Source organism: Rhinolophus sinicus, chromosome 4 (genome assembly GCF_057876585.1).
Source record: "Rhinolophus sinicus isolate RSI-liver-muscle chromosome 4, RSI-T2T, whole genome shotgun sequence".
Lineage (NCBI taxonomy): Eukaryota > Metazoa > Chordata > Mammalia > Chiroptera > Rhinolophidae > Rhinolophus > Rhinolophus sinicus.
Genome location: NC_142504.1, coordinates 107,963,679 through 107,991,384, shown reverse-complemented (window position 1 = coordinate 107,991,384; position 27,706 = coordinate 107,963,679). Strand labels below are relative to the sequence as shown.

The window sequence follows — 27,706 nt, the reverse complement described above, 5'->3', positions numbered from 1 at the left end:
GGAGACTTGACTTTTCTCACCTTCCAGAGTCCTCGCAAAGAGGTGAAGCAACTGATTTAAATGGTTAGGGATGAGTAGACAGGCCACTGCTAGGCATGTAGCAAATGCTCAAACTCTTGTTAAATCAATGAGTAAGTTTTCCTGAAGGAGGGTTATGATGTCAAAATTTCCCTTCATGGAAGACTATAATAGTTTCCCACTAGTTCTGGATCAAATTCACACTCCCAAGCATGAACTTGGGAAGGTTCCAATTTTGTGCAAAATCAGAGATACCCTGGGGAAAGAGGGATGCAAAATCAAGACGACAAATCTCTTCCAGGGCCCTCATTTGAATAGGATACAGGTCTGCCTGACTCACACAACACAGCTGCTCTGGCCTCTTAGACCTGTCAATCACGCTGGGGGCACAGTGCCTGTCACACGCATGAGGCCCGATTCACGAGGCCACGCGTGACTGCCTTTCCAGGTGGGTGCCCATCACTTCTGCATGCCCTCACCTGTGAGGGCTGCGCTGCAGCCTTATGACAACCAGTCACTTGTGCATGTTGGTCATTCGTAATTTTACACGTAAATAGGAACTCGATGGCCAGGTCACAGGGACCATTATTGGGGCATGGAAAACCTGAGCCCATCAGAAGGGGACACTGTTTTATGGTTTCATTGTTAGATTTTTTACACCTTGTGACCATTAGAAACGAGTAGGTTTAAAATTTAAGTCCAAGATCCTGCTTGTGTCCCCACGGAATTTATCTGTCCCTGTATCTTATGCTTCGTTGCCATGGGGCTGGGGGTCTGTTTCTAGACGGCCGCTGCTGTGCGTTAGGAACACGGGATCACATTCTACCCAAGCCCCTCTGGCAGCTCCCTCTCTCACGCCAAGAAGAAGCTCGAGGCCTCACAGTGACCCAGCGCTATATACGTGCTGACCTTTCTTATTCCAACATTTCTCCCACGGCTTCGGGAGTGCCTTTTAAGGTACTGAAAACAATGGGTCATAGGAATGTTTTAGATTTGTGCTGTGGTAGACACATCGGCAACAGGAGCCCCGAGCCTGTCTGCCAATTCATTGTGATGATAACACTAAGACAGAGAGAACCTTTAAAATACAACGGAACTACAGCTAACCTCGCCCTGTGTGCGGCCTGGGGCCCAGAGGCCTTGGCTCGCCTCCCCCGCCCCTCCCAAGTCTGGCTGGTGGTGGGAGTGGGATAAACGCAGGCCCAGAGGTACCTCAAGTACAGCTTAATGCTGGTGGGGGGAGGTGTGCAGAAGACTCCGAGATGTCTTTGCTTCAGGAAGTGGCAGAGATGATTCAATATGTCACATTTCTTTTCCTCCTGAGTCAGGGATCAACTGGCACACGGACGGACCCTGGACTGGGAGTTCTCAGGGCGCCGGGTTCAACTCAGTTAGCATTAACGTCCCAGCATTTTCCTTTCTGTTGAATAACGGTTAATAACAGAAAGTCCGCAACGAGTGTACATCCTCTAGCAGGCTGGTCATGACATTTCCCCAAACACTGAGAGGCTGGCTTCTGCCCCACCATCCCTGGCGGTCTCTTCCTCGGTTTCCCACGCCAGCATACAGTGGACTGTATAAGCAGCTTTCCTGAGGGGTGAAGACCGTGCCATTGGAGCACCTGGGGGGAGTTCCAGCTCTGCTGCTTATGAGCTGTGCAAACACGGCAAGTTACACTCGGCCTCTCTGTGCCTCCGCCTTCTTACCTTCCGGGCACGGAGAGTGAGGATTAGAGATAATCACTGCAAAGCACGGAGCACACGACTGGCACACAGGCGGGATTCAACAACCGGCAGGTGCTTTTAACACATATTAATCAGACATTACTAACTGAGAGCAGAGCTCAGAACCTGTTTATGGAAACCCATGGTCTTACAGCAGCGGTTCTCGGACTTGAACGTGCAGCAGAATCCCCTGCTGAGGTTGTCAAACCAGACTACCGGGCCGCCCTGAGTTTCTGATTCTTGGGCCTGGGGTGGGGCTGGAGAAGGTGCATTTCTAACCAGCTCCCTGGTACTGCAGGGACCACATGCCCACAGGCAAGGCCCAGACGCCTGAGGTTTGTTCACACAGCCCTTCAGGACTCAGACCAAGCGCCTCCCCCGCTGGCCTATTTCTTCCCTGGTCCCGTCACAGGCCCTGGGCTCCACACAACCAGCCCGGACGTGATTTTGTCCTGGATATTCTGCTCTCAGAATCATAGCTGTCCTTTCAGTACCGGGTCAAGCATGACCTGTCCAGTTCTCCTGGTCAATCTTGTCCCACTCTATGCCCCCTGGCATCTCGCTTGTTCCTCTTTTGGAATGGATTAGATCCACGGAACTGCAAGGAATGAAGCCTGTGCCGTCCTCTAATCTTCCCTGCTCCATGGAGAGATTTGCCGGTCGGAGGCTAAGCGGGAATAACTCCGATGTTTTCCACAGTGTCTTGTGGGCTTTGGTTGGTTTGCTTTTGGGTTTTGCCAGCAAGCACAAAATAAGTTCCCATTGATTTGAAAGGGCAAAAAACTGACAGAGAGGTTAAGGAACTAGAATGAATAACCCTGGGCAAAGGGAAGTTGTGGGCTAACCATCTTCAACAATAGAGACATTAAAATAAAGATGACATCGACCAACTGATCTTTACCCCAGGAAAGAACAAATTTGAGGAAATGGGGTCAAACTGTGGCATATTAGACTTAGGTCAGCTCTGGGGAAGTTCCTAACATTGAGAATTATTAAATGATCAACCAGGTTACCAAGGGTAGATGAGAACAAGCTCTGCTAAACTTGAAAAAATAGAATAAGATGATCTCAGTTACGATGAAAGTTTCTGATGGGATCCTGCTTTTACCTTGGGTATAAAATTGAAGGGTGGGAAGAACCCTTTGTAGGCTTCTTTTAACTGGATACGAGTTTGGCAGCTGTTTGTGCTATTTAAGGATCCACGTTTAAGTTAGTTTCTAACGACATTACAAAGAGTAATACAGTTTAAAAAAAAATCAGTAACTTGGGGAAGTGGTTCATTTCCCACTTGTGGGGTGTGGGGGGGGGGAGTAATGAGAACCCAAACCAGCCAACGCTGTGATGCTAATAGGATTTATGCAATACCACACATCTTCTCTTCCCATTTTCCAGGTTTAACGATCACATTTGCAAAAAGCTAGAGTTATTCTTCCTCATTTTTAATGGAAAGTCTTCAAATTTCTGGTAGCTGGAGGAAGTGGCGCTTGTCCTCTCAACACTGCACAGGAAATGTAATAAGTTATTATTACTCTGATGAACTGAAGGGGTAGTTTTTGCAGTCAGTTCTTCCTGCCACTTTGAAACTTGGCAGCTCTGTGGCAGATGCTCTTGTGGCAGATGGGCCTCTGTGTCATCTACTCGGCTAGGACTTTTCTGACTGGGGAGGCGTAAAGGGTCTGGGCAGAGCGGAAGGGAAGCACTCCTCTTAGGCACGAGTCATCCACCAGGAAAATGTGTTTTATGCAAGTGAAACCTTTTGCCAAGCTCTGGGTCCAAGGTAAACACTGCTTCTGCTGGGGGCAGGTGACCTATCTGAGGCCCAGTGTGGGAAGCCCATGGGTCAGGTCACACCTGCTCTGACGCTGGACCCTCCAGGGAGCACAGGCTGCTTATCTCGCTTTAGTCCTGAGGTTTAGAGCTCTGCCTACATCCTGAACTCCAGTCAAGACACCTTTAGGCCAGGAAATGGCTCTAAATTCCAGAGCACACGAATTTCCTGCAGATCCCAACACCTTGGGGCTTTTAGCTTGTTTACCTCTTTAGAATTTAAGGAACTCTGTCTCTGCCCACCCCACCCCCCAGTAAAATAATCCAAAGTAGCTGAGATTCAACAGCTGAAAACTTCATACTTCATTATTGTTTGTTGAGGGAAAAAGAAAAATCCCTTTTTACTTGAACCTGCACAACATTTGATTGGGACTAAGACAGAAATTTTCTCAATAAACTGTGAAAAAAGACAATCCAAATAGTCAGCTATTTGTTCTGACATCTACCACATTTTTTCCCCTCTTTTTTTCTTTCAATAATAGCTCCAAGCAGCCCACATCCTTTGCCCCTGCACTGTGGGCACAGCACAGCCCTGCTGGCTCTGCCCTTGGCTCCTGCGCTTGGCTTCTTTCTCTCACCACTGCGCTGACCTGATTCAAGCCTTTACTAAGGTCTTCCAGAACCAGGGCAGTGGCCTGCTTACTACCCCCTGGACCCGCCCCGCACACTCCTCCCCGGAACGCACAAATCTCATCATGTCCCTCCCCAACCCACAACACGTCCGTCCGAGATAAAATCTCAACTCTTTTGCTTGCACATAGGCCCTTGAGTGCTGGCTCTGCCTCCCTCTGCCCGCGTGCCCTTGGACTCCAGGATACTGAGCTTGTCCGAGTTACCCGGAGACACTGCCCCGTCAGGCCTCCCTGCCAGTGCCACCACCAGACCCAGCGCTAGCTGTCTGCAACCCCTGGCCCAAACGCTGCTCTCTCGTCCCTCTGTAGGTGCTTCAGACACATGGGACCGTGTGGTAGGAATGGGATATTTTCCCAGATAGTTTCAGGCAGGTCGAAGCCGTCCTTGGCCCGGGACCCACCACACTTTGATGACGCCCCCAGTCCCAGGAGCACCCTACTGCATTCCAGTTGTCTGCACGCGGCTCGACTGCTGACTGCTGACGTGTCTCCTGAAGACAAGGTTGGGCCCTGCTGTCAGCCTCCCCAGCCTGCTGCAATGTCCCACTTGCAGCAGGGGCTCACTTTGTGGAAATAAACGAATATGGAAATAAATTGGAAATAAACACCAATTGCAATAAATTGGAAATAAATTGGGAATAAACACCAATTCCGTTTTCTCACTATCGAGTGCCATGAAGGGGAAGCCCACAGAAAGCAAAGGCTAAAAGTGGATGGCAGCCCACAAAACAAAGACAGAGATGAAGTTATCAGCACACATCCAGAAAGAATGTGCTTTGCACAGTGGACGGGGGTGCTGCCCCGTGAGAACAGCAGCAGCAGCCAGCCCTCCACGCCTGAGACAGAAGCGAGCGCTGGCAGGCCCGTCTGGCTGTCAGGAAACAGACTGAGAGGGATCTCAGAACGAGGACAGAGATACGGCCTGTGTGTAATCTCACTCACCGCCTACTCAGCATTAAACCTCAAAAGCTCACTAAGAACTTCAGACAGGCCAAGTCTTCTGTCTCGCTAAAGCCCACTGTCTCACTCTTGGTTTCTTGGGGCTCAGTGCTTTGGGGCAGGAAGGATGATTGAGCTTAAACTGCCTTTCTAGCAGTGGATCCTGTCGGAAGCCCTCACGTTGCCACCAGAGGAAACACAGAGAAGGCAAATGACTCCCTACAAAGCAGGTGGAGAATGTAAAGGTGCTTGGTAGGAGAATCACCTGTGGGCAGAATACTGCCCATGCCAGCTCTAGATACATAGAGGGGGTCAGGGAACAGTGTGTTCTGACGAACTGCTTCCCTTGCAGGCTGGGGTAAGGACATTGCAGGGAGATGGCAGACAGGCCATCAACTATGCTGGGTGGCCCCCTGGCCAGCGGGTAGCTGCCCTGGGAAGCAGATCACCTGCAGAGCTGATGACCATCAGGGCAGGATGCAGACCCACTCTGGCAAAAAGGATGGTCTACACAGCATTCCTAATCTACTGAACACCCCATGTGGGAAAAACACTAATATTTTTTTCCATGCACTTCAAAAATAGGAAAATACAATGGGGGGAATTTTAATACTGACATGGCAGATAGAGTTCCCGCAGCACCTTCTTAAAACAACACTCTCTGCAAAGGAGACCCTGGGTTGGAACTCCCCTTTCCATGGCCTCATAAAACACTGATTTATTGACCTTCCAAGATACACCTTTATTGTTTCAGTTTTCCTGGTGTGAGAATTTCTGGTAGATAACTGAAAAAAGCAAGCTCGTATTTCCTTATCAACACAGAGAATGCGTTCAGATTACCGATTTGCCATTTTCTGGGGAGGGAGGGGAAACGGTGGGAAGGAAATAATGGGGGAGGCACTTGAAATATTTGTTATTAACAGAATGAACTAAAAGGCCACTGAGCTATGTGTCTCTGGTTCTCCAGACAAAGTATCACCATATGCCAAGTGTTTCCTCTAGGACGGGATGGGAGGCAGGGAGACTGCCACGGACGTGCCAGGCCCTCACCTATCACACAGTCCAGAGCTCCACCCCAGGGGATTTCCTCTACGGGGTCCCCCACAGTCCTTCCAGGGCTGTGTGGCCTATCTGTTTCTGATAAGTCTCCTTCCCATCTCAGTAAGGGCCATACAAGAGTTATCTCAAAAACTATAAATGTTTAATGCCCTGTCTGTTTGGTGGGGTTTCCTGAATTAAGTGCTTTGTGTTATCTGTAAAATCATAAAAATACGTGAAGTTTTTTTTTTTGGCAAGATTCCTAAACTACTCACGCCATCCTCTCAACTAGAAAGCTTTCTTCCTCAGCTGCCTCTTGGACTCATATTCTTCTCTGACCCTTGATTTCCTACCCATCCCCCAAAGACCACTGCAGAAAGCCCTTTCTCCATAAGTCCCCCCTGACTCCCCAGCTATAGTTAGTCCCACCTGCTCTCTACCACCGTCTGCTCTTCTCTTATCACAGCTGCTTTATTATTATTACAGCTTCACCCGTCTCGTCGTCTCCACTGGACTGCGACCTGTGAAGACACAGCTATGTCTCCGACTCGTTTCTCACTAGCACAATGTTTTACATCCCATAAATGTTTGTTGGCCTGGGTATGAATGAATCTGCCCTTAGGTCTGGATAAACATGGCTGTGGAGAACCAATTACTTTAATGAAAACAATGTGCTTCTATATTTTCTTACTTGGAATAAACAGCAGAACTGTCAACATAAAAACGTAAAATGGTTTTATCTGTAGGCAAAATAGTCTTCTTATGTCTGAAAACAAATTCCCTCGCAAAGACAGGAAGACAGAGATATAATCACAGAAATGTCTTAGAAGGCAAAACCTTCCAGGTAAGTTTAAACTAAATACAGTACTTACAGAGAAAGCACTTTCTAGAAGCTGTTTTTGCCAACTATTTTACAAAACCAATACCCCATCTCCAACCACGCAAAGCAATTTGTCAAGCCTTTCCCAGTGTGTGATAACTAACATCAATGGATTGCCAGCAGTTCCTTTTTCTGAACTAATAGAATAGTTGGCCAAAGAAGCAGTAACTGAACATACAGACTGCTTATAACCACAGTATCTTTGGGGGATAATACTGCATTTCCACTTTCACCGTTAATTGATTTTTCACTGGGGAGACTGGGCATAAACAGTATCATTTGATTAGAGTGCCAATATCATTTGATTGTTTCCTGTTTAGGTATGATTTAAAAATGCACACAATTCAAGTGGTCTAAAGAGAAAGGGAGGGGAAAAGTACTTGTTGAAAGGTCTCTGAAAAATAAATTTGTTTTGATAGAATTCACTGTTAATAGTAAAACCTACTGCATGTCATGCAAGCGTGTGTGTGAGTAGTTTTTGTAATAGCAATGTGAGATGCTGCCTTTTTTTTTTTTTACCCTCTTCTACTGGGAGATGGTTTTTTAAACTGCGCACCTGACAGATTTTTCTCTGGTGGCTGGCTGTTCACTGGAGCCCTGGTCTTTTAGTTCAAATAAGGTAGCACCCTGTCCAACCTGTTGAACACTTAATTAAGCAACATGAGAAGTGCTTAAAATGAAAAATTCCATTTAGTTTTTCCGCCTTCTCTTCCCTCAACCATTCTAAGACACATACAAATAGGAAGGAAATAGAATGACTTCTTCATGAGAAATTTCTGTTCCAGCCGACGGCACATTCCTGTGATTTTTGTGAAGGCTTTAATCCCAGGCTGGCTTTCCCCCTCTTCTCACCCCAAACAGTCTGCAGGTGCCTCTGCGGTGTCTGAATGGGGTTCTGGGCCATTCTGCTGACCGGCATTGACAATAACCAAAGCCACTTTTAACAGAGAAGGGAAGTCTGGAACTGCTGAAACCAAGGAAACCACCACCACGACCCCTCCTTCTGCAGAACCTCCAAGCATACTTGGCTTTTACAGTGTTTGTGGTGCTGAGTTTGCCCCACTAGAGCTCTTCTCCGTGGGGCCAGAATATCAGTAGCTGGCTTTCTTTACTGGCAAGTGCACTGAGTGATCTGATAAATTTCTTTTACCAGGACTGGCTGGCAACAGGGATCTGGGAAGATGCTCATTTGTGGGGGCACCCTTCGTTCGGAAGCCGTTCACCCGCATGTGGTACTTCTAGGGGGTGGGGTGGAGGGTGGCCCTGAGGGGAGCCGCAGAAGGGCCTGCCACCTGGGAAACTAACCACTGCCTCCAGGTGAGGTGCGTGCTGTCCCAGCCCACCCCCAGCTGAGCCCTCCATGACCTGGGCTGTTTCAGGCTCCCCGACTGGCTTGAAGCACTGCGTGTACCTCGGTTTCTCCAATTGCAAACAGTATTTTGTCCTTACATCATCAAAGGGGTTCTGAGAACAAGTGATTCTATGGTTATTCAGGGCCAGAATCCGAACCGGTGGGTCTTAAACTGCTTGTGAGGCAAGTTGCAGTGGAGAAGGGAGACAGACATAAAAAGAGGGGGGCAGAAAAAGGAAATCGAATGTCAGCATTTCTAAAGAAACTGCCTACTTCGGTTTCACCGCACGCTCCAGACATGCACGCGAGGCGAGTATTGCGCTAGCCTTCAGGTGACCAAGGAAGCTGAGGTTGAGAGAGGGTGTGAAGCCCGGTTAGAGGGACTGACCTAGAGCTCCCCCCTGGGAGGGTGTGTGTGTGTGGCTCAAAATGGCCTGAGAACTCGTCTCTGGGAGTGGTTACCGAATGTGGGCATTGTCTGCGCCTCTGACTTTGCTCCCTCGCATATTCTGTTCCCAGGGGGAAGCAGCTGTGTCTACGCAGCAGCTACTCTGCGTGGGAACTTACTGGGGCTCCAGAAATGTATGGAGGAATAAATAGCATCAACGCCTCCCGCTAAGTGGGCTTCTGTAGGCGCCCGTGTCCGGCGCTGGGGTCCCGCAACTCCCCGTACAGCCCCGAATACCCCATCCCATTCGCCCTGTCCCTCCTGCCACTGTCCGACCCTCGTCACTGCCTCCCCGGGTTTCCGCCGTCTCTGTCCCCAAATCCTCAGCTCTTGCTTCTCCGTCCAGGTCTCAGGGCGTCTCTCAGCCCCCGCACCCCCCGTCCTTTCCCGGGTGGCGAGAAGGCGACCGGCGCCGGCGGGCGGGCGGCCTCCTTACCTGCAGCTGGCAGAGCAGCGCGCAGAGCGCGAGCCCCTCGGGCAGCGGGCGGCGCCGCCGGGCGCGCGGGACCATGGCGCGGAGGAGCGGGCTGGGCGCCGCAGGCTGCGGCCTCTGCTGCCCCCGCGGCGCGGCGGGCTGTCTGGGGCCTCGGAGTCGGCCGGCCCCGCCCCGCCCCGCCCCGCGCCCCGCCCCGCCCCGCGCCCCGCCCCGCCCCGCGCGGCCCCGCCCCGGCACCTGTCCCCGCTTCCCCGCGCCGCGCTCCGGCGGGACCCGGCCGCGCCCGGCAGGTGGTGCGCGAGCGAGGGGCGCGGCGGGGCGGCTCGCGCGGCGTGCGCTTCCTGGGCGGGCGGAGGGATTGGGGCGCCGGGAGGTGAGGGCAGCGGGGCGATCTGGGGTGTCCTCCGCCCCGGCCGCCCGAGTCCTCAGCCGCGGTGGGCGCGGCCGTCAGCCCCGGAGCGTCCTCCCCTTGGCTACTCAGGTTGCACGCCGCCAGCGGGGAGACGTTTGCCGGCCACCTGACCTAGGGTGTCTCACGACACGGGGCGGCGTGCGCCCAGGCTTCCCGGGAGGAAAGGCAGACGGCGACCTGGCCCTTGCTCCGCGCCCACCTCGAACCGCTCGCTCAGCTCTTCCAGGCGGGGCCTCCCGAAGGTGGATGCCCAACACCGGGAATTAACGAGAGGATCCTCAGGGATTACAGTGAAAGGATCACCACAATATACCGTCCAGCACGCATCATAAAATCCTTCTCCCAAGTTTGCTGGAAGCAGCCCCTTCCTCTTGCCTCTCCTCCGGGATCCTTCTCCAGGCTCCCGGCCACCACTGTCTCCGCCCCCTGTCCCCCATCAGGGCACTAGCCTTGCTCTCTCCTTCCTGGTGAAGAGCCAGCAGGTGTCTGGGGCGCAGCGCTGCTGCTTTGGTCACTTGTTATTCCTTGCGTAGGAGCGTGTTTCCCCTCACATTCTAGGTCGATGCTGGATACACACACAGACCCACTCCCTTGTGTCCGTAACTTTTTGAGTGAAAATACTATAGTCCCGTGTCAATAGAATACATTGTTTTGAATTTCTTGAGTGCAGGAACTATCTACTTGCCTTTCTTTTTTTTGGCGCAGCACATGGGGTATCTTAGTGACTATTCCATGTGCCCTTGAAAAAACTATGTATTCTACTGTTGTCGGGTAAAGTGGTTTATAAATGTCAATTAGGTCAAATTGGTTGAAATACCCATATTGATTTTCTGCTTGTTCTGAGAAAACTGGAAATTATCTTTTCAGTTCTCGGTCCCCCCCCCCCCCCCCCGCAATGTTTTTGAAGCTCTGATTAGGGGCCTAACACTTAGGATTATTATGTCTTCTTCGTAAATTGACCCTTTCATCGTTATTGTATGTTCTCCTTGATCGATGGTGAAACTTTGGGTTCTGAAGTCTTCTTTGATATTAGTTTCATAGCCACTTGACCTTTCTTATGAATAGCATTTGCATGGGATATCTCATTCTGTCATTTTACTTTATATTTGTTTTAAAGTGACAACATATAATTGGGCCTTGGTTTTTCATTTTATTCAGTTTGACAATCGGTCTTTTGACTGGAGTGTTTAGACCCTTCATCATGTGATATATTATAGTAGATACCGTGAAGTTTAAGTCTACGATCTTGCTACTTGTTTTCTATTTGTTTCACCTTTGTTCCTTGTTTGTCTTTTGAATTATTTGAGTATTTTTTTGGATTCCATTTTTCTCTCCACTGTTGGCTTATTTTATATACCTCCTTGTTTTATGTTTCGGCTCTGGGATTACATCATGCATCTATAACTTATCACATTGTATGTTCAGATAAAATTCTGTCACTTACATGTCCTGAAAGAACCTTGGAGCAGCATACCTCCATTTCCCCCTCCCACCTTTGTGCTAACATAGGCATACTACTTACTTTGCTCTGTAAGTCCCTATGTGCAGACTGATTGGCGCACTGCCCGCTTGCTTTGGTACTTTTGGAAAGCAATATTGTGGTGTTGATTAAAAAAAATTTAAAGTGAAAATATCTGTCACAAAGCAATGCCATAGCTTGGAATCTAACATATCAATTCATAAAGAGAGAGAGAGATAAGGATGCTTACCTTAGCATTTTTGTAAAACCACAAAAAGAGAAAAATGTGAATGTTTGTTACTATAGAAATGGTAGAAAAAATTACAGTCCATCATATTATAGAATACAATGCAGCTAGCTAGCTAAGAAAATTGAGTAGTTTTGGAAAGATGTCAATGTAATATTAAGTTAAAAAAACAAGTTACAGAGTAATATCATCCCATATTTGTAAACAACAATCATAAAGAGAAATTTCTGGAAAGACAGCAATAATGATAAACACTACTAGCATACTTACACTTCTATAACAGCCTTGTAAGGAATGCTATAATTAGTCCCATTTTACAAATGAGGAAACTGAGGCACAGAGAGGTTAATAACTTGCTGAGCATCACTTGCCAATAAATGGCAGAGCTGGGATTCAGAGCCTGGCCTTGTGGCTCTGCAGTGGTAGGCCTGACTCACTAAGCACGAAAATTTTAATATCAGGTGTGTTGCAGAAGGGAAGGAAAAACTACTAACTTTCCCTTTGATGTTTTGAAATTATTTACATCGAAGAAAAAGTACTTTTTGCATTTTAACTGACAGTTGTGTAAACTTGGTAAATAGATGTTAAAACTCTAAATGAAGTACAGGAATGGTTGCAAGTACAGATTAAAGAAAATGTGTAATCTGGCCTATTGTCTTAAATGTGGAGAGAGGCTTTCTTGGAGGTGGTGTGGAAGCTGGATGAGGTTATGATTTGCTAAAAGGAACTGGCTTATGGGAAAGGGTACTTTCACCGTGGCACTTCCTGAGAAATACCGAGCCTTACTCCTGGCACATTTCCAACATTACCCCGTCTTTGTTCAAAAAAGATTAAGGGACTTAAAACTTCTGCTTGGAAAGCCCCAGAGGTGAGTATGCTGGTTTTAGAAGCACTTTGAAAAATAGAATGTCCATGTTAACATGTTAAATCTACTTTTTTAAAAAGCTTAACTTAAAAAAAATTAAATTACTTTTTAAAGACTCTGTTTTTATATTTATGGAACTATCACTCAAAAAATTAAAATATAAATGTTAATGGAAAATACCATTAAAACATTACCAACATAATCCATTAAAGTGGGCTTAAGGATGCCATCTTTTCTAAATAAATAGCATTATTGGGAGAAATATGGAAATATGTCAAATCAAATATGATTTTTCTCTGTGACGTGAAGGATGTCACTATAGCTAAAGGAGTTGCTCACCATTTACAGAAACTCATTTAAATGTTACTTATGATTAAAAACTGCCCCCATTTATAAGCACACGTACAATTAAATTTGGTTATATGTAATAACTAAAATACATTTTAAACAACAGTACTTATTAAAGTTAAATGTTTCCAACCTCTTAAAAGCACTCAAGTGACATTGAATTGTTTTATTTGAACTGGGGAAAGACAAAGCACGTTATACAGCTACAGGACTCATAGGTTTATTTAAAAACTCTTCTGTATGAATAGTGTGCACCGCACCTCGGAAATCCCCACTACTCCCCACTTGTGCATGGACTCAAGTTTTCAGAATTAATAAGGTAAAAGTGTGGCTATCATTCTGGATTCTAGTGAATGGCTTGTATTATATCACATTTTAACAGTCCTCATTTAAGCATCAGAAAACCGAGGTACAATCTTGTTAATGAAATGCTTGTAAATGTCAGTAAGAATGAGAACTAATCAGTTAATGTAATTTTTTTCACATGGTGATATAAACATAGTTACTGTTCCTGGGCACAGAGCTGAAGAGAATACATAAAAAGCAAAGTTATCGAGTAAACACAAAACTTTATAAATCTCTCAGTGAAAATTTACTAAAAAATGCAATGATTTTATTACCTACCCTGTTATGTTTTGCTCTTCCTGTCATCTTGCCTATAAAACACTTTTTAAATAAAAGTAAAGCATTGATAAATCGGTGGTCATTCAGGCAAATTAGGGTGCAATACTATTCCATAATGATACCCACACATAATATAAAATTTACGAAAACTTTTGAGCTATAGACATGGAAACCTATCTTGCTTGCTTGGGTAGACAAGAGATTTTTTAGTTCTACAGATTTCGTATTCAAAATAAACGAATTTCTAAACTGAGTAAAATATAGTAGTCATGTCCTTTTTGTATATTTTGTTACAGATAAAAATAGCTTCAAGTGGAAACAAGGATATAATTTATATTTCCTCCCCTCCTTAACCCCCCTTTAATGATATGATGGAGAAAGTGTCTGCATGACCTTTACACATGAACACAAGGACAAGTATTATCCTATATGCTGATGGCAAGTTTTCCTTTCAGACCGCGTAGGTTCAGAGCGGCCTCAACAGACAATGGATGCTGCTGTCTAAGTTGAGATAAAGTGATTTTTTTCAAAAATATTTTTATTGAAGTATAACACACACAAAGTGTACATGTTGAATTACCATAAAATGAAAACAGACATGTAGTTAGTGCCCAAATCATGAAGTAGAATATTACCAGCACCCCGAATGCCCCCTTAGACTCCCTTCGTCATTACCCTTCTTGATAGATTTTATTATAATACCATTGATCCGTTTTTTTTCTGATTTTGAACTCCACATAAATGGAGTTCACACTGCAGTCTGTGTCTTTTCCTATATGGCTTTTTTCAGTATTATGTTTAAGAGTTCTGCGTGTCATTACTGTATAGTGTTCCATTGTATGAATATATTACAGTTTAGTCATCATTTTACTAATCAAGGATATTAGGGTTATTTTATATATTTGTGGGCTAAGATAAGATTGCTGACATTTAGTTTATGAGTTTTCACATCTATGTTCGTGAGAGAGGGAGGCCTGTCATTTTCCTTTCTGAATTGGGTCCTGTCAAGATTTGGTGTTAGGGTTTTGGTGAGCAAGACTGTGAAATATATGGAAGAACTTTTATTTGATAGAATTCACTGAAGCTATCCGGGCATTGGAGTTTCTTTGTGGCATAGTTTTAAATTACAAGCTCAATTTCTTTGATATTGAATGATTGAGACTTTCTGTTTCTTCTTGTGTTGGTTTTGGTAAGTACTTTTATTTTTAAATAGGAGTATGTCCAATCCATCTAAATTTTTAACTTTATGGGTATAAAGTCACTTATAATATCTTATATTTTTAATGTCATAGGGTTTTAGAAGTTTCTTCTTTTTCATTTCTTATATTGGTCTTTTTCTTGGTAGGTCTTACTGGGGTTTAATCAAATTTATTTGTTCAATTAATCAGAATTAAAATTTCAGCTTTACTGATCTTTCTTATTGTATGTTGAGTTTTCTATTTCATTTATTTCTGATCTTTACTGTTTCTCCTGCTTACTTTGTGGTTCTTTTCAAACATAATACTTTCTTCTTTTCTAATCCATGCATTTGAACCTATATGTACAGCCCCTCCAGAGTATGGCTTTAGTTTCATCCCACAAATATTGATACTTTTGAATTTTTATTATTTAACAAAAATATTTTCTAGTTGTCATTGTCATTTCTTCCTTAACCTATGGTTTCTTTTAGAAGCACATTGCTTACATTTCCAACACTCGGTATTTTCTAGTTACCTTTTTGTTATTGATGTGTCATTTAATTCCACTATAGTCAGAGAATACATTCTGTAGGGTTTCATTACCCTAATACCAAAACCAGACAAAGACATGACAAGAAAAGAAAACTACAAAATCTCTCATTAACAACCCAATCGATCAGCTGGATGTAATTGACCTCTGTAGACCACTTCATCCAACAACAGCGAAAACACATTCTTGACAAGCTCACATGGGACATGCATCAAGATGGACCACATTCTGGCCCATAAAACACACCTTTACACATTTAAAACAATAGAATCAGACAATGTCTGCTTTCAGATCACAATGACATTAAAATAGAAATCAGTAACAGAAAGGTAACTGGAAAACCCTGAAATATGTGGAAATTAAACAAATAACACATGGGTCAAAGAAGAAATCTCAAGATAAATTTAACAATATTTCGAATTAAATAAAAATGAAAACACAACTTAACAAAATTTGTGGGATGCAGTGAAAACAGTGCTTGCGGGAAATTTGTACTTAATTGTGAGAAACTTGAAACTGTCCCACCAAGATCAGGCACATTTTGATTTGCCGAGAACAGATGCCCTGTGGACACCATACTTCTAGTGCAGAGGAACTACCCACTTTCCAAGAGTATCAGGCGAATACCATCATCTCAAACCTGTTTACCTCACTCACCAGATGCCCAAGGTTTTTTTGATCTGAGCTCTTAACCCTGAGCTGCTCTGAATATTTCTTAATGTAACTTAATCCCTGATCCTTCCTCGCTGCCCACTAGGCCCAGCAGAGCTCATGGTTTGTCTTCAGGTATCTAATCTATCCCCTCAACCTCTTCTCGAAAGGGTCAGTCTGTTCTTCATTTCATACTCACTGAAGCCTGGCTACCCCTATAAACTCTTTAAGTGGAGGTTTTTCATTTTTGTTCTCACAAACCTCTGTACCTTAGAGCCTGGAGATATTAGGAGCAAATAAGATCCATTTCAACTCCCAAAGGAAGTATCTTTCCAGTTCACTTACTTGAATATTCTTACTAACACATATTTTTGCCTTTATTGAGACCTATCCCTCAGACTTCCCCCTCATTCCACATTGCCTCTGCCCTCTCCCCCAGTTTAGATTCTATGGTCCATCACTATAATCATTCCTTGGCCAGCAGCATTTAATGTTCGTGTCCTTTCTCCTCCTCGTAAGCCCTGGTTATACTTTATTCTCTATATACTTCACCTCTGCTCCTGAGGAGCTGATGCTCGCTGGAGGAAAAAAAAAAAAAAAACAATCGTGTTAACTGGCTCTCTTTAAATTCATAATTACTACTCTCAAATGGGCTTTCAAAATTGCTTGGCAATCCTACAATTCCCTCAGTAATTCACTCTTGTTCTGGAAGGCAACTCTATCTACCTTCTTTCTCCTCAAACCTCCAATGCTTTCCATTAGCCAGCCAAGTTATTGTCTGGGTCATACTTCACTGAGAAAATAGAAGGAATTAAATGGAAACCCCCTAACCTTCCCACCACTAAACCTCACCAATTACCTCCAAGTGCATCTATTCTCTGCTTTCTCTCCTATTACAAAGGAGGCCAGTCCCTCCATCTGTGCTGGGAATCACCCCCTCTTGCCTTCCCAAGGATTTCACTCAGTTGCCTGTTACTGCATCGGCACCCTCTCACTTTATTGGCTTATTCTTCTCATCAGCATATGAACATGATCTAATTTCTCCCATTTCAAAACAAAACCCTCCTTTGACCTGATGTTCCTTTCTTGCTTCCAGTACTTCTGCTCCCCTTCCAGGCAAAATTTCTTCAAAGAGCTGTTTTCTCTCGTCCTTGTCTCTCTTTAAGCCACTCCAATTAGGCTTCTATTTCCACCAATCCACTGAAACTGCTCCTACTGAGCTCATTATGACTTTCATCTTCCAATGGGCTTCAGACTCATCCTCACCCTGACTGATGAATACCGTTTCCCTGAAAATAAGACCTAGCCGGACAATCAGCTCTAATGCATCTTTTGGAGCAAAAATTAATATAAGACCCGGTATATTATATTATATCCAGTCTTGTGTTATAGTAAAATAAGACTGGGTCCTATGTTAATTTTTGCTCCGAAAGACGCATTAGAGCTGATTGTCCGGCTAGGTCTTATTTTCGGGGAAACACGGTAGTAGCTGACCCTCCTTGGAACACTCTTCTCTATGCCTCCACGATGCCACAATCTTGGTTTCCCTCCGGCCTCACTGTATACTCTTCCTGATCCTTTTAGTAGTTCCTCTTGCTCTGCTGAATTTCCAAATATGGGAGTGTCCCAGGATTCAGATGTGGATTCTCTCCTGCACAGTTACTCTCTCCCCAGGCCAGCTCATTTAGCCCATGGCTTCATCCAAACATCGATGACTCCATAGCCCGTATTTCTCAATCCTGACCTCTCCTGAGACCCAGACTTGGGTAACTAACTTCTGACTTGACATTTCCACAGCTAACACAGACATGCTCAATTTAACACATCGAAAACAAAATTGTAGATTAACTCCCCGAACTTGTTCCTTACTTTGCTTCCTCACCGTTGTCATTACCTATTATTTATTCTAGCCATAAAGCTGTGACATCTTGCATTCTCCCTTCTCTCACTCTTCATACCCAGTTTGTCGTGCCAATTCTCCTTTCAAAATGTATCTCAGGTCTGTTCCTTTCCCTCCATTTTTGTCCGGCCACCACCATCTCTTGCTTGGACCTCTGCATTCCTTAGCTTTTCTGCCTTCAGGCTCTCCTCACGCCCTTCTACAAGGCGTTCTTACAAAGAAGTGCAGCTAACCATAACATAAATTGGGTGAAGTCATTCTACTACTTCAACCATTCGAAAACTTTCCTTTCTAACTTCTAACCATACTATACAAGGCTCTATATGATCAGGCTATATATACCCCTTTCCAATTTCATCTTTTTATTCTTTGTTTCGCTCAATATCCTTCAGCAATATTGGTCTTTTTTTTTTTTTTTTCAGTTCCACGAACACGTTTCTCATCTCATTGCCTGTGCACATACTGCTCCTTGTCGCTTCCTATTTTCACTTGGTCAAGCCTATTCTTCCTAGTTTTCAGGTAAAATGTTACGCAGAGAGGTCCTCCAGAGCAAACCATAAGCACCCTAACTAAAGTACGTCTTCCTCGGCCCTTCTCTCCCAACCTGTGTTTCCTTGCAAGCTCTGTTCTATGCCAGTCTTATTCATTGTCCTCCTGTGCCTAGTGCAAAATAGGTACTCCATAAATACATGCTGAATGCTGACTAACTCTATTAATCTTTAGAAAGGGATGGCTTCTCCACACTTACAAATGACTTGGAAAATTTGGTGAGGTTTGGTGATGAGGGGTGCTGCCCAGAGCGCCAGCTATGAATACAAAGCAGTATAGAACTTTTTAGGCCACACATAGGGCACAACTCTTGATTTGCACTTTTATTCAGTACATATACATAAGGACATAATGAGAAACACAGTCAAATACTTGGCTGAGGTCACGATGCATAAGCCTACACATTCTCCTGACCAATGTAGTACATAGCTCTAAAAAAGGACATGAGGCTAGCTTGGCATGTAGGCTCAGTAAACTCATGCTGTTCTGGGGGACTCTAATCATACTCATGAATCATCCTTTTAATCTCACTGGCAAACTTGCATGGCATTTGTATCAAACTCAACAATTCACTAATTCATTCAGTCAGTGTTTGTTGAGTATGTATATACCAGGCATTCTTCAAACACTGGAGAGACACTGGTTGAAAAGGATCAACAACATTTTCTCTCATGGAGCTGAGTCTAGTGAGCGAGCCAGATAATTAAAAAACCAGAAAATGAGTACTGGTGAGAGTAATCGTGAAAAAGAAAAACCAGGGTGATCTGAGGGAGTTCCAGTGGTTACCGTGGATTGAGTGGTCGGAAAAGGCCAACCTGAAGAAGTTTTACATAGATTCAGAACTAAACGGTAGTCCACATTTCATAAAATCTACTGGCTCCTCACTTTTGAAAATCAGGACATCTGTCCAGCTCTTGTCTTCTGTCACCTCACTGTAATTTGTTGAGGATGATTACATGACAACATTGTGTCTTAGAAGTATAACAAAGACAAAACGGTCTCCAAAGTTGGTATGTAGAATTTACCTGCTAAGATCTAAAGACTTTCGTAGCTTCAGCAAGAAACTTAACTTTATTATTGGTCAACAGTTAACACCAGGAGCCAATTATTTTCAAGAAATGCCAGTTCTTATTCTTCTTCCATTACTGTGTTTCCCCCGAAAATAAGACCTAACCAGAAAATAAGCCCTATGATGATTTTTCAGGAGGACATCCCCTGAACATAAGCCCTAATGTGTCTTTTGGAGAAAAGAATTAATATAAGACCCGGTCTTATTTTCGGGGCACTGTAGCATGAAAAGTTTAGTTACAGGGAGTCTGGAAGTTCAAACTAAATGTCAAAGAAAACTAGTTATTACAAGAATCAAATGTATGCTAATAGACATGACTAAAGTTCAAAGGGTAAAACCTTTTTCAAATCTAATTATGTCATGAAAAAATCAATTCATTAATTAAGCTAATTTATTTAGGCTTTCAGAAAATAATTTAACCACAGGTTTTGTAAATATAAAGTAAAATTACCTTATAAGTCTTCACTAGGTGGAAATTCTGGGAGTGTTAAAGGAGGCAAGAGTAACAATCAAAAGTGGTTTCTGCATTCTACTAAGTAAATCATGCCTCGAATGTTACCTATTCACTTTCTAGAAAACATAATATGGGGGAGGGGGTTATCCATGCTTTAGTTATTCAGTGATTTAAAAATTTTAATTCCACTTTGAACTTTCATAATAGTTTCTAAATGCTAGCACTTTCAGCTCTACTATTATGTAATTTTCATAAAGTGCTGTGATGAATAGAGAACATGTTATTATTTCCATGCTGTGATGGTAAGACAAAATGATTTGTTACAAGAGTAACTATGTTTATAAAACCCATACAAAAATAAATTAGGAAATGATTTACATTATGAAAAAGTATTCACCTTAGATTCAATATTTAATACATGACAGGAAAGCTTATGAACAGAGAAAGTTTAAAATTTAATTGTTAAGTAACTATCACAAATGAAGATAAAACATCTATGAAATCAAAGTCAATTAGATTTATACTACTTAGCGATGCATATTTTATATAGAGAAATTTATATTTTCAGCTTCACTGAAAATATATATCCTGAAAACATCTGAGGTTGCAAATGCCAACATTACAACAAAGTGTTACTTTTCCAATAAGATAGTACTTTGTTAAAACTTTAAACTATCAACAAAGGACAGCCCTAAATAAATCACTGACAAAAATTTAACATCTAAAACACAACACAAAATGCTAGTTTGTAGACATCATATATTTTACTACATTAAAGTCCCTCAAGAAATCTATTTATACAATGATCTAATTGAAATACACATAATGGATTAGTCTTTAATGGAATAAAAGGAACTAAAATAGTAATGTAGTCTTCTATGCGGATATGCTTTAGACAGAATTTTCCAGATATTATTGAAGATTCTTTGGAAAAAAGCAAACTATTTATATTCCTCATCACAATGAAGTGGAGGAATTATTTATATACTATTAACAAAAAAAATGTTAAAGTTTTTTTGTATTAGGTTTACATTGTTATGTACTTTATAATTGGTTGGTCTTATAGTGAATACGAATTTTTATTTTAAGATTTTTTTTCTTAAACATGCAAAGCAAACCATAAAGAAGACAACAAAACAAAGTTTCCTGCAGTTAGTCCTGAAGGGAAAATATGAATGACCAGACGTACCACTCTGAGGTTAGGATTCAAGTGCCGATTCCATGATTCCACAGATGAAAGGCGCGTAGAACATCCTTATGCAGTAAGAAAATAGTCTAAAATCCAATTATTTTGCCAACGTGCAGAAATCTTTCAGATGCATTATTTTTGATTAGTAGCATGTATCTCTAATCTGTTATTTTTTAAATGTACTGAAATAAAATATTAACAAAAACAAGTACACTGTAAATTTACCTTAGCTCTTTCAAGGATGTGTCTATTCATACAAAAGGCTAAATTTATTTCATAGTTTGCTTATAAGAAAGTTAACATCCAACATAAAGTTGGAATTTTGTTACCTTGCCAATCTGGAGAATTTTAGGAATTAAAATTGCTAATTACAAAGCTCTTTAAATATACAGTCTTCACAAACACAAAAATAGTTAAGAAATCGGTAAGCAGCACAAAATGTTAGTTGAAGTTAGCTATCGTAGCTCAAAGATCAACAAAATGGTATCTAAAGAAAGTTATGCTCTTAAAGTAGAAATCATGGTCCAAAATACGTTATATTAAAAATGGGGTTATGAAAAGGCAATTCAATACATACCGATCTCCAAACTTTATCAGAGACCATTTATTTGAACTATTTTTTTTTTCTGTAAGGAAAAGAAATTTCATAGCATCTTTAATTGAGATCCCATTAAAATTATTTAACATTTCATTCAGGTTTTAAGTCAATTTGATGTTTAGCAAAGTAATCTTTCAAAAGGGGTGCCTGATTCAAATAAAGGTCAATGACCCCTATGTATAGAGATAGATACTCTACCATTTGAGCATCGTACTTGGAATAATTAAGCAAAATTGGTGACTATGGCACTTCTGGATTAACGAAAAATTTTAACCTCTGGCTTGCATTTGAAACACAGACATAATTCCAAATTAGCTTTTCATTACTTTGCAAACTTCACTTTTTGTTGAGTTGAATACTTAAACTTGTATTGTTTTTACTTCTATTTAAAGAGTATGGGATTTTTATGGCCTGTTTTGGAAGAACAGTCTCTCAGTGATTAGTGTCTCTCTCGTCTTTAAAGAATCCATATTTTACTATAAAAATCAATGTGAAAATCAATGTGAAGTCTTACATTTAGATATTTAACAGCATAATACAGGAGACTTACTTGAAATACATTGTGTATCTTGTTAGCTATTGCTTTTAAAAAACCATTAGCATTTAAATAAATGCATTCAAAAATTAATAAAAAATATCAAAATAAAATTACATTATATTTATTTACCTGGTAACAGACATACTTATTCTACTATAGTTCAAAGCAAATGAGAATTAAAAACAAAACAAAAACATTTCTCTTTAAATCATCTCAAATGTATTGATTTTATAGTAGCAACTTTGTTTTAGTAAATTAAAATGGGTAATTCATATAGATTATACTCTTAAAATAACATATTAGTACATTTTAATGACTATAATGTCTCTCACTTCCTTTCACTTGGATATAGGATCTAGTGTTCGAAAATGAAAATAAATACACATAGCCAAAAACAGAACAAAAACAAGTATGCAAAACCATTTTATTTATAATAGATCAGCATTTTTGACATGAAAGGTAGCCACTTTCAATTTCTCAGGAATGCCTAGAATCCAACAGTCTCCAGAAGGACTAGTTAGTTAACAATTATTTCACTGTAGGTAAAAGAAATAGTGTCAGAATAAACTTTTAAAATGGATTTGCCTATGGCAACTTATTTTATAAGCTTGAGTGTGTGGTAAGGTAGCTTTCCCAGGAAGGGTGAGCGTAATGTAACTATGTTCCCAGTGTATCAAATCAGTTTATACAACAAACATGAGAATCACCTATGTGCATCAACTGTGCTCAAATGAGAATTCTTTTTATCAAAATATTCATTTTTCAAAAAGGCCTCACATTAACCCCTCAAACCAATCAGCCCCCTTCTACATCCAGTACCAATCTTTTCTACTTCAAATTGCATCACTTTACAGACAATTGTCAAATTCCAGGGGACCTGTGCACCGACTTAAGACTCTATGTGACAAACACAAGAATGGCCACTGACTTTAAGGAACAAGGTGTTAACTAACCAACAATAATTGAGTCGTCATTTGTACTTTAGAGGGAAAAAGCAGCCCCCAAATGTCCTTAACTTTTCCGTACTTCTCTATAACACGTAGAATGCAAAGATAATCTCTGAAATTAAAATCATTAGAAAATATCTTAAACAAAATGTTTTACATAAATAAGTGTTAAATTTCAGATTCGAACCGTATTTTCTTCTGTATTTCAATTTGGGAAAAAGTTTCACAATTATTATCTCTTCTTACTTACACTTATTTTGAATATTTAAATCTATTACACACCAGTTTGTAAAATTCCCCTTGGTTATTGCTCCCCATGCCATGTGCTGTCTTTCCTCAGGTCAGTCCATTATATGCATATAAGTGCTGGGGAGGTTCAAATAGCACTTAAAGAATATTCATGAGAGCTCTGAAATGTTGAAAGTTTCATCATTATTTACTTACTGTAGGATTTGTAATTCAGATTCAGCACAGCATTATATATACTGTGTGAATGGAATGCACATGGTTCCTACAGACACACAAACTAAAGTCCAAAAGGCACAGAGTAATGCTGGTGGCTCTTTCTAGTCACTTATGAAACAATAAAAAGTCTGCATTATTCTTTCATAATTTAAATATTAAGTAATCTCCACTTTTATTACTTTATAACAATGACTTCAAATTTACATTATTTTAAGTACCATTGTAATAGCTTAGTGTATAATACAGATATTTGCTAATATCCCATCCAAAAATTAAAAAACAAACAAAAAACTCTTCACTATATATATATATATTAAAAAATTATTCTGAAAGACAGGAACATAGAAGAGGACTTGGTACAGACTACCAACTCAATTTTCTATCACCACAGTTGTAACTCCAAAATAAACAAATATACAGCAATAATCAAAAGAGTGCAAATATCTTTGGAGGTTAGGATAAAATTATAATGCAAGAACATAAAACAAACAAATAAAAAAGGCAAGTACTTCAAGTACAAGGAACCAGTCTGCTTGAGGTCCATCGTAGTGTTTGCAGGGGGCTTCCTTCCTGCTTTTACTTCTTCCTCTGAAACACATTGGCCAACATGGCACCTGATGTTGTCAGCTGGCCCATTTTGTTCAAAAACTTGGTCTTCGTATCTTCACTCACTAAGCTTGCAGCAATTGACATTGAGCTAGGGAAGACATTTTAAAATTCATGTAAAGCAATTAAAAAAATAAAACGTCCATTCTTTTAATTTCTTTAGTAGCATAATGTTAATAAATATGTTCTGAACTAGTCTCACAAAAGGGGAATTAATCTTTACGGAGAAGATTTTATATGTACCACCCTCAGTTAACTTTCGTGTTCATCATTTGTATTTAAGAAAGCAGTATGGTATTGTGGTTAGGAGCAAGTCTGGAATGAGACTGAATCTCGGCTCTGGCATTTAAGAGCTATGTGACTTTGGGCAAGTTATTTAATCTCATTTGTAATGCAAGCCTCATCTGTAAAATGAAGATAATTCTATTACCTACTGCATAGGGCTATTTAGGATTATACGCGTGTAAAGTGCTCATTAGCAGTGGCAAGCACGTAATACTATGCCGTAAGTGTTAGTAGTTATTCCTCTTATCAGCATCACTTCATTTAATTCTTATAGCAATCCTGGAAGATATTATCCCTTTTTTCACAAATTAGTAAATCACAGTTGAGATCATGTACTGTGTTGATAACAATCCTATGACATATAACTTTGTTTTTTTTTGAGGAGGGAGAGCACGTCCTGAATTGCGAGTTTTATTAGTTTCAGTCAACAACTTCAAGTCCACTTCTTTTTGACCAACCTTCTATGTAGAGAGTAAATCTAATCTAAATGACTACTAAAGATTGCTGATGTATCACACTACTGAATGGAACACTGATCAAGTATAAGTTTTCAGTGGCCCAACGATTATGCTGTAATGGACTCAGAAAGCCAGTTTATTGGTCTGTTGTGGCTTTGGCCAAGATGCTTTAGACTGCTCTGATTCAGTTTCCTCATCTGTAAAACACAGACTGCAATTACTATTGCAAAATATCCTGAGGACTAAGTTATAGAACGTGTTTGAACACGTCGAGGGCAAGGAGTGGAGGTGGTGGTGCAGGAGCTCAACAGATGTCCGCAGAAGCTGCGGATGAGGTACATGCTGTCACCAAGCACTTCCGGTTCTGCGTAGGCCTTAAAGGTGTGCGCTGGGACCCACTCCGTGAGACACCGGAACATGACTCCCGTCTTGAAAACCTCTTCATCCCAATGCCCTTCCGCCAATACACCAACCTGGTCTCTCCCTTCATCTTGTACCCCTTTCCTGCTGATTTTCTCTTCCCACAAAGTAATCCTCCCACAAAATCAGGTCCAGCTTTTGGCACTTGGTTCTTCAATTACAAAACTTACTCTCAAAGTTTCAAATATTATCTCCCTAAGGGCGACTCCAGAATATTTACTGAATTACAACCCTTGTCTTGAGGGCCAGTCCCACAGTACTGCTGTTTGCCAGATAAAGCCAACACCTCAAGCCTTTTTTCATACTCTAACTTTAGAAATAACTCCAAATTTTTCTTTCTTTCTTTGTCAGTGTTTCCACCATTTTTCCTCTCTTCCAACAGTGACCACTCATCAAATCCTGTGACATTATTCTATGAAACATTTCTTATCATTTATTTTTATTTCTATTGCCAATAATTTACAACTGTTGTAAATTATTACAACAAATAATTTACAATTATTGCCAATAATATTCCAACAGTCTTAGATTTGGTCTCTTGGCATTATCGGATTAACTTCTGAAATAATCACTTCATATTCCATCCCTTCTCAAAGGTCTGCAATGGTCACTTACCACCCAGAAGATAAAACGTGCTTGGCAATCAAGTAACACAGCAATCTAATTCTTGTTTTCATTGATATTGTGTTAATGTTTTTTAAAATAGCACGTATCTTTTAGAGACACATACCAGAATATGGGAGGGGTAAAGTGGTAGGATATGGATTAAATAAAATTGACTATGAGTTGATAATTATTGAAGTTAAGTGAGGAATACATGGGAATTCATTATATTACCTGTTTGTTTTTATGTTTATTTGAAATTCTCTAAACTAAGTATTAAAAAATAAAATGTTTCTCCTTTTTAAATTTCTGCATGCTAATTCATGAAATTTCTAAATTTTATACAAAATTCTTCTGAATTCTGTCCCTAAACTTTCACATTTTAAACCAAGGCACCAAATAAACTTAATATTTAATGTATGGCAAGTAAACAGAAATATCTGCTTTGGTGTTACTATCATGGATTTTGTGTTCAGAATAGAAACCTATCCAAATATTTCTATTGGTTTAATTTTCCATAGCTAAAATTGCAAAAGAGGTCCTACCACCCTACGAGGCTAAAGAAAGGATTCTGATACACAGCAAGAGGCAAAAGGCTGCGTGCGTGCGTGCGTGCGTGCCTGTGTGTGTACCTAGCCTGATAGGATGAGACACTTATTCCTGGTAGGCAGCTTTATAAAGGAAACACCTTTGAGCTTTTTATTTAACAGAGTCCATTTAAGATCAACTGCTCAAAGAATAAGAAAAAAAAAGATTAACTGCTCAAGGTTACTTCAGCAAGAGTTAAGAGCTCACACAGTCTATTTATAAAGTACTTCCTCTCCTGAATGCCCAGGTTTACTCTTTCACATCTATGTTTGTATTTTAATTTCACCAAATCTTTAAATTCTAATTAGTTTGGTTAGAAGCATGAGACTAGAATATCGACAAGTTTTCAATTCTTTATGCAGTGCATCAAGTTACATCTTACAAATCAAACTTCTAAGAAACTATTTGGACCCGTGATTCCTAAGTCTGCTCCACATCAGAATCTCTTTGGAAGCTTTTAAATATACAGATCTCCAGGCTGGATCAGAATGTGGAGAGGAGAGCACACAGAATGGGGGAGAGATCTGAATTTCAAATTCCCCAGATAATCCTGACACAGATGGTTTATGGACTAGCATTTGAGAACTGCTGATTTAAAGAATATTCTTGTCTTCCAAGTAAATGACTCCAAAATAACACAAAATAAAACACTAGACCCATGTATAGAAAATATAGAGAAATTAAGGTTAACATGAAGCCTTAAAAAAAGAATTAATGTCTTACCCTTGAGGCTCTTGGACGGTCTTGTTCTCTACTTTTTGTTCACATTCTTTTATCATGGAACTTAAAATAACCTGATTAAAAAAACAGACTTTAGTGAAATACAGCTGACATACTGAAATGCTATAGTTAATATGTTTTTATTTTAATTTTTACTATTCCCATAAGTTAATATGTTAATTAAAAATTTAAAGCTTTGGCAGGTTACTTTATTAAAAGAATTCACGTTAGATGCTAGATTGGGTAGAGAAACAGCTTTCAAAGATCTCAGTCATATAACTTCACAGTTCGTTTTGATTTTCACTAACCTTCCTCCTAAATCTGATTTCCATTCTCCCTTAGTTTTCTCTACTATCTAAAGTTAAAAGTAAAATTTGTATACATCTATACATTTAAATAGGCACGGCACACACCATGGACAAACATATTTCCCCATTAAAAGTTGTTCTGTCCCATACCCCTTTGTTTTCTCCAGGTTACAAAAAGCAAAATGCTCTATTTTAACTTCTAGAGCAGAGACCACAGAGAGGTCTGTGGTTATTAAAATCTAGTTGTGGATACAGTGGGTGTCTAAGAGTTAACATCATTTTTGCAGGGAGACAGAGTGAGTGATGGAAAGGGTGGAGGGATGGAAGAAACTGCTGCTCCTGCTGCTGGCAACCACAGCAGAAACTGGATGGGCTTCCTGAA

General features: G+C 41.1%; 2 protein-coding genes across 10 annotated transcripts in view; both read right to left on the bottom strand.

The window, feature by feature from the left end:
• Nucleotides 1–9,446, bottom strand: part of TNFRSF11A (TNF receptor superfamily member 11a) — a 54,982-nt gene extending 45,536 nt beyond the window's left edge. For both annotated transcript variants that reach the window (XM_019729350.3, XM_074339874.2), the window contains exon 1: nucleotides 9,294–9,446. In XM_019729350.3, the coding sequence (XP_019584909.3) occupies nucleotides 9,294–9,368 (75 nt within the window). In that variant the 5' untranslated portion in view covers nucleotides 9,369–9,446. The remainder of the gene's footprint in view (nucleotides 1–9,293) is intronic.
• Nucleotides 9,447–22,334: 12,888 nt separating this feature from the next.
• The window catches only part of RELCH (RAB11 binding and LisH domain, coiled-coil and HEAT repeat containing), a 93,531-nt gene continuing 88,159 nt past the window's right edge, over nucleotides 22,335–27,706 (bottom strand). For all 8 annotated transcript variants that reach the window (XM_019729312.3, XM_019729313.3, XM_019729319.3 and 5 more), the window contains 2 exons: nucleotides 27,020–27,090; nucleotides 22,335–24,033 (listed from right to left, as the gene is read on the bottom strand). In XM_019729312.3, coding sequence (XP_019584871.2) covers nucleotides 23,913–24,033; nucleotides 27,020–27,090 — 192 coding nt within the window. In that variant the 3' untranslated portion in view covers nucleotides 22,335–23,912. The remainder of the gene's footprint in view (nucleotides 24,034–27,019; nucleotides 27,091–27,706) is intronic.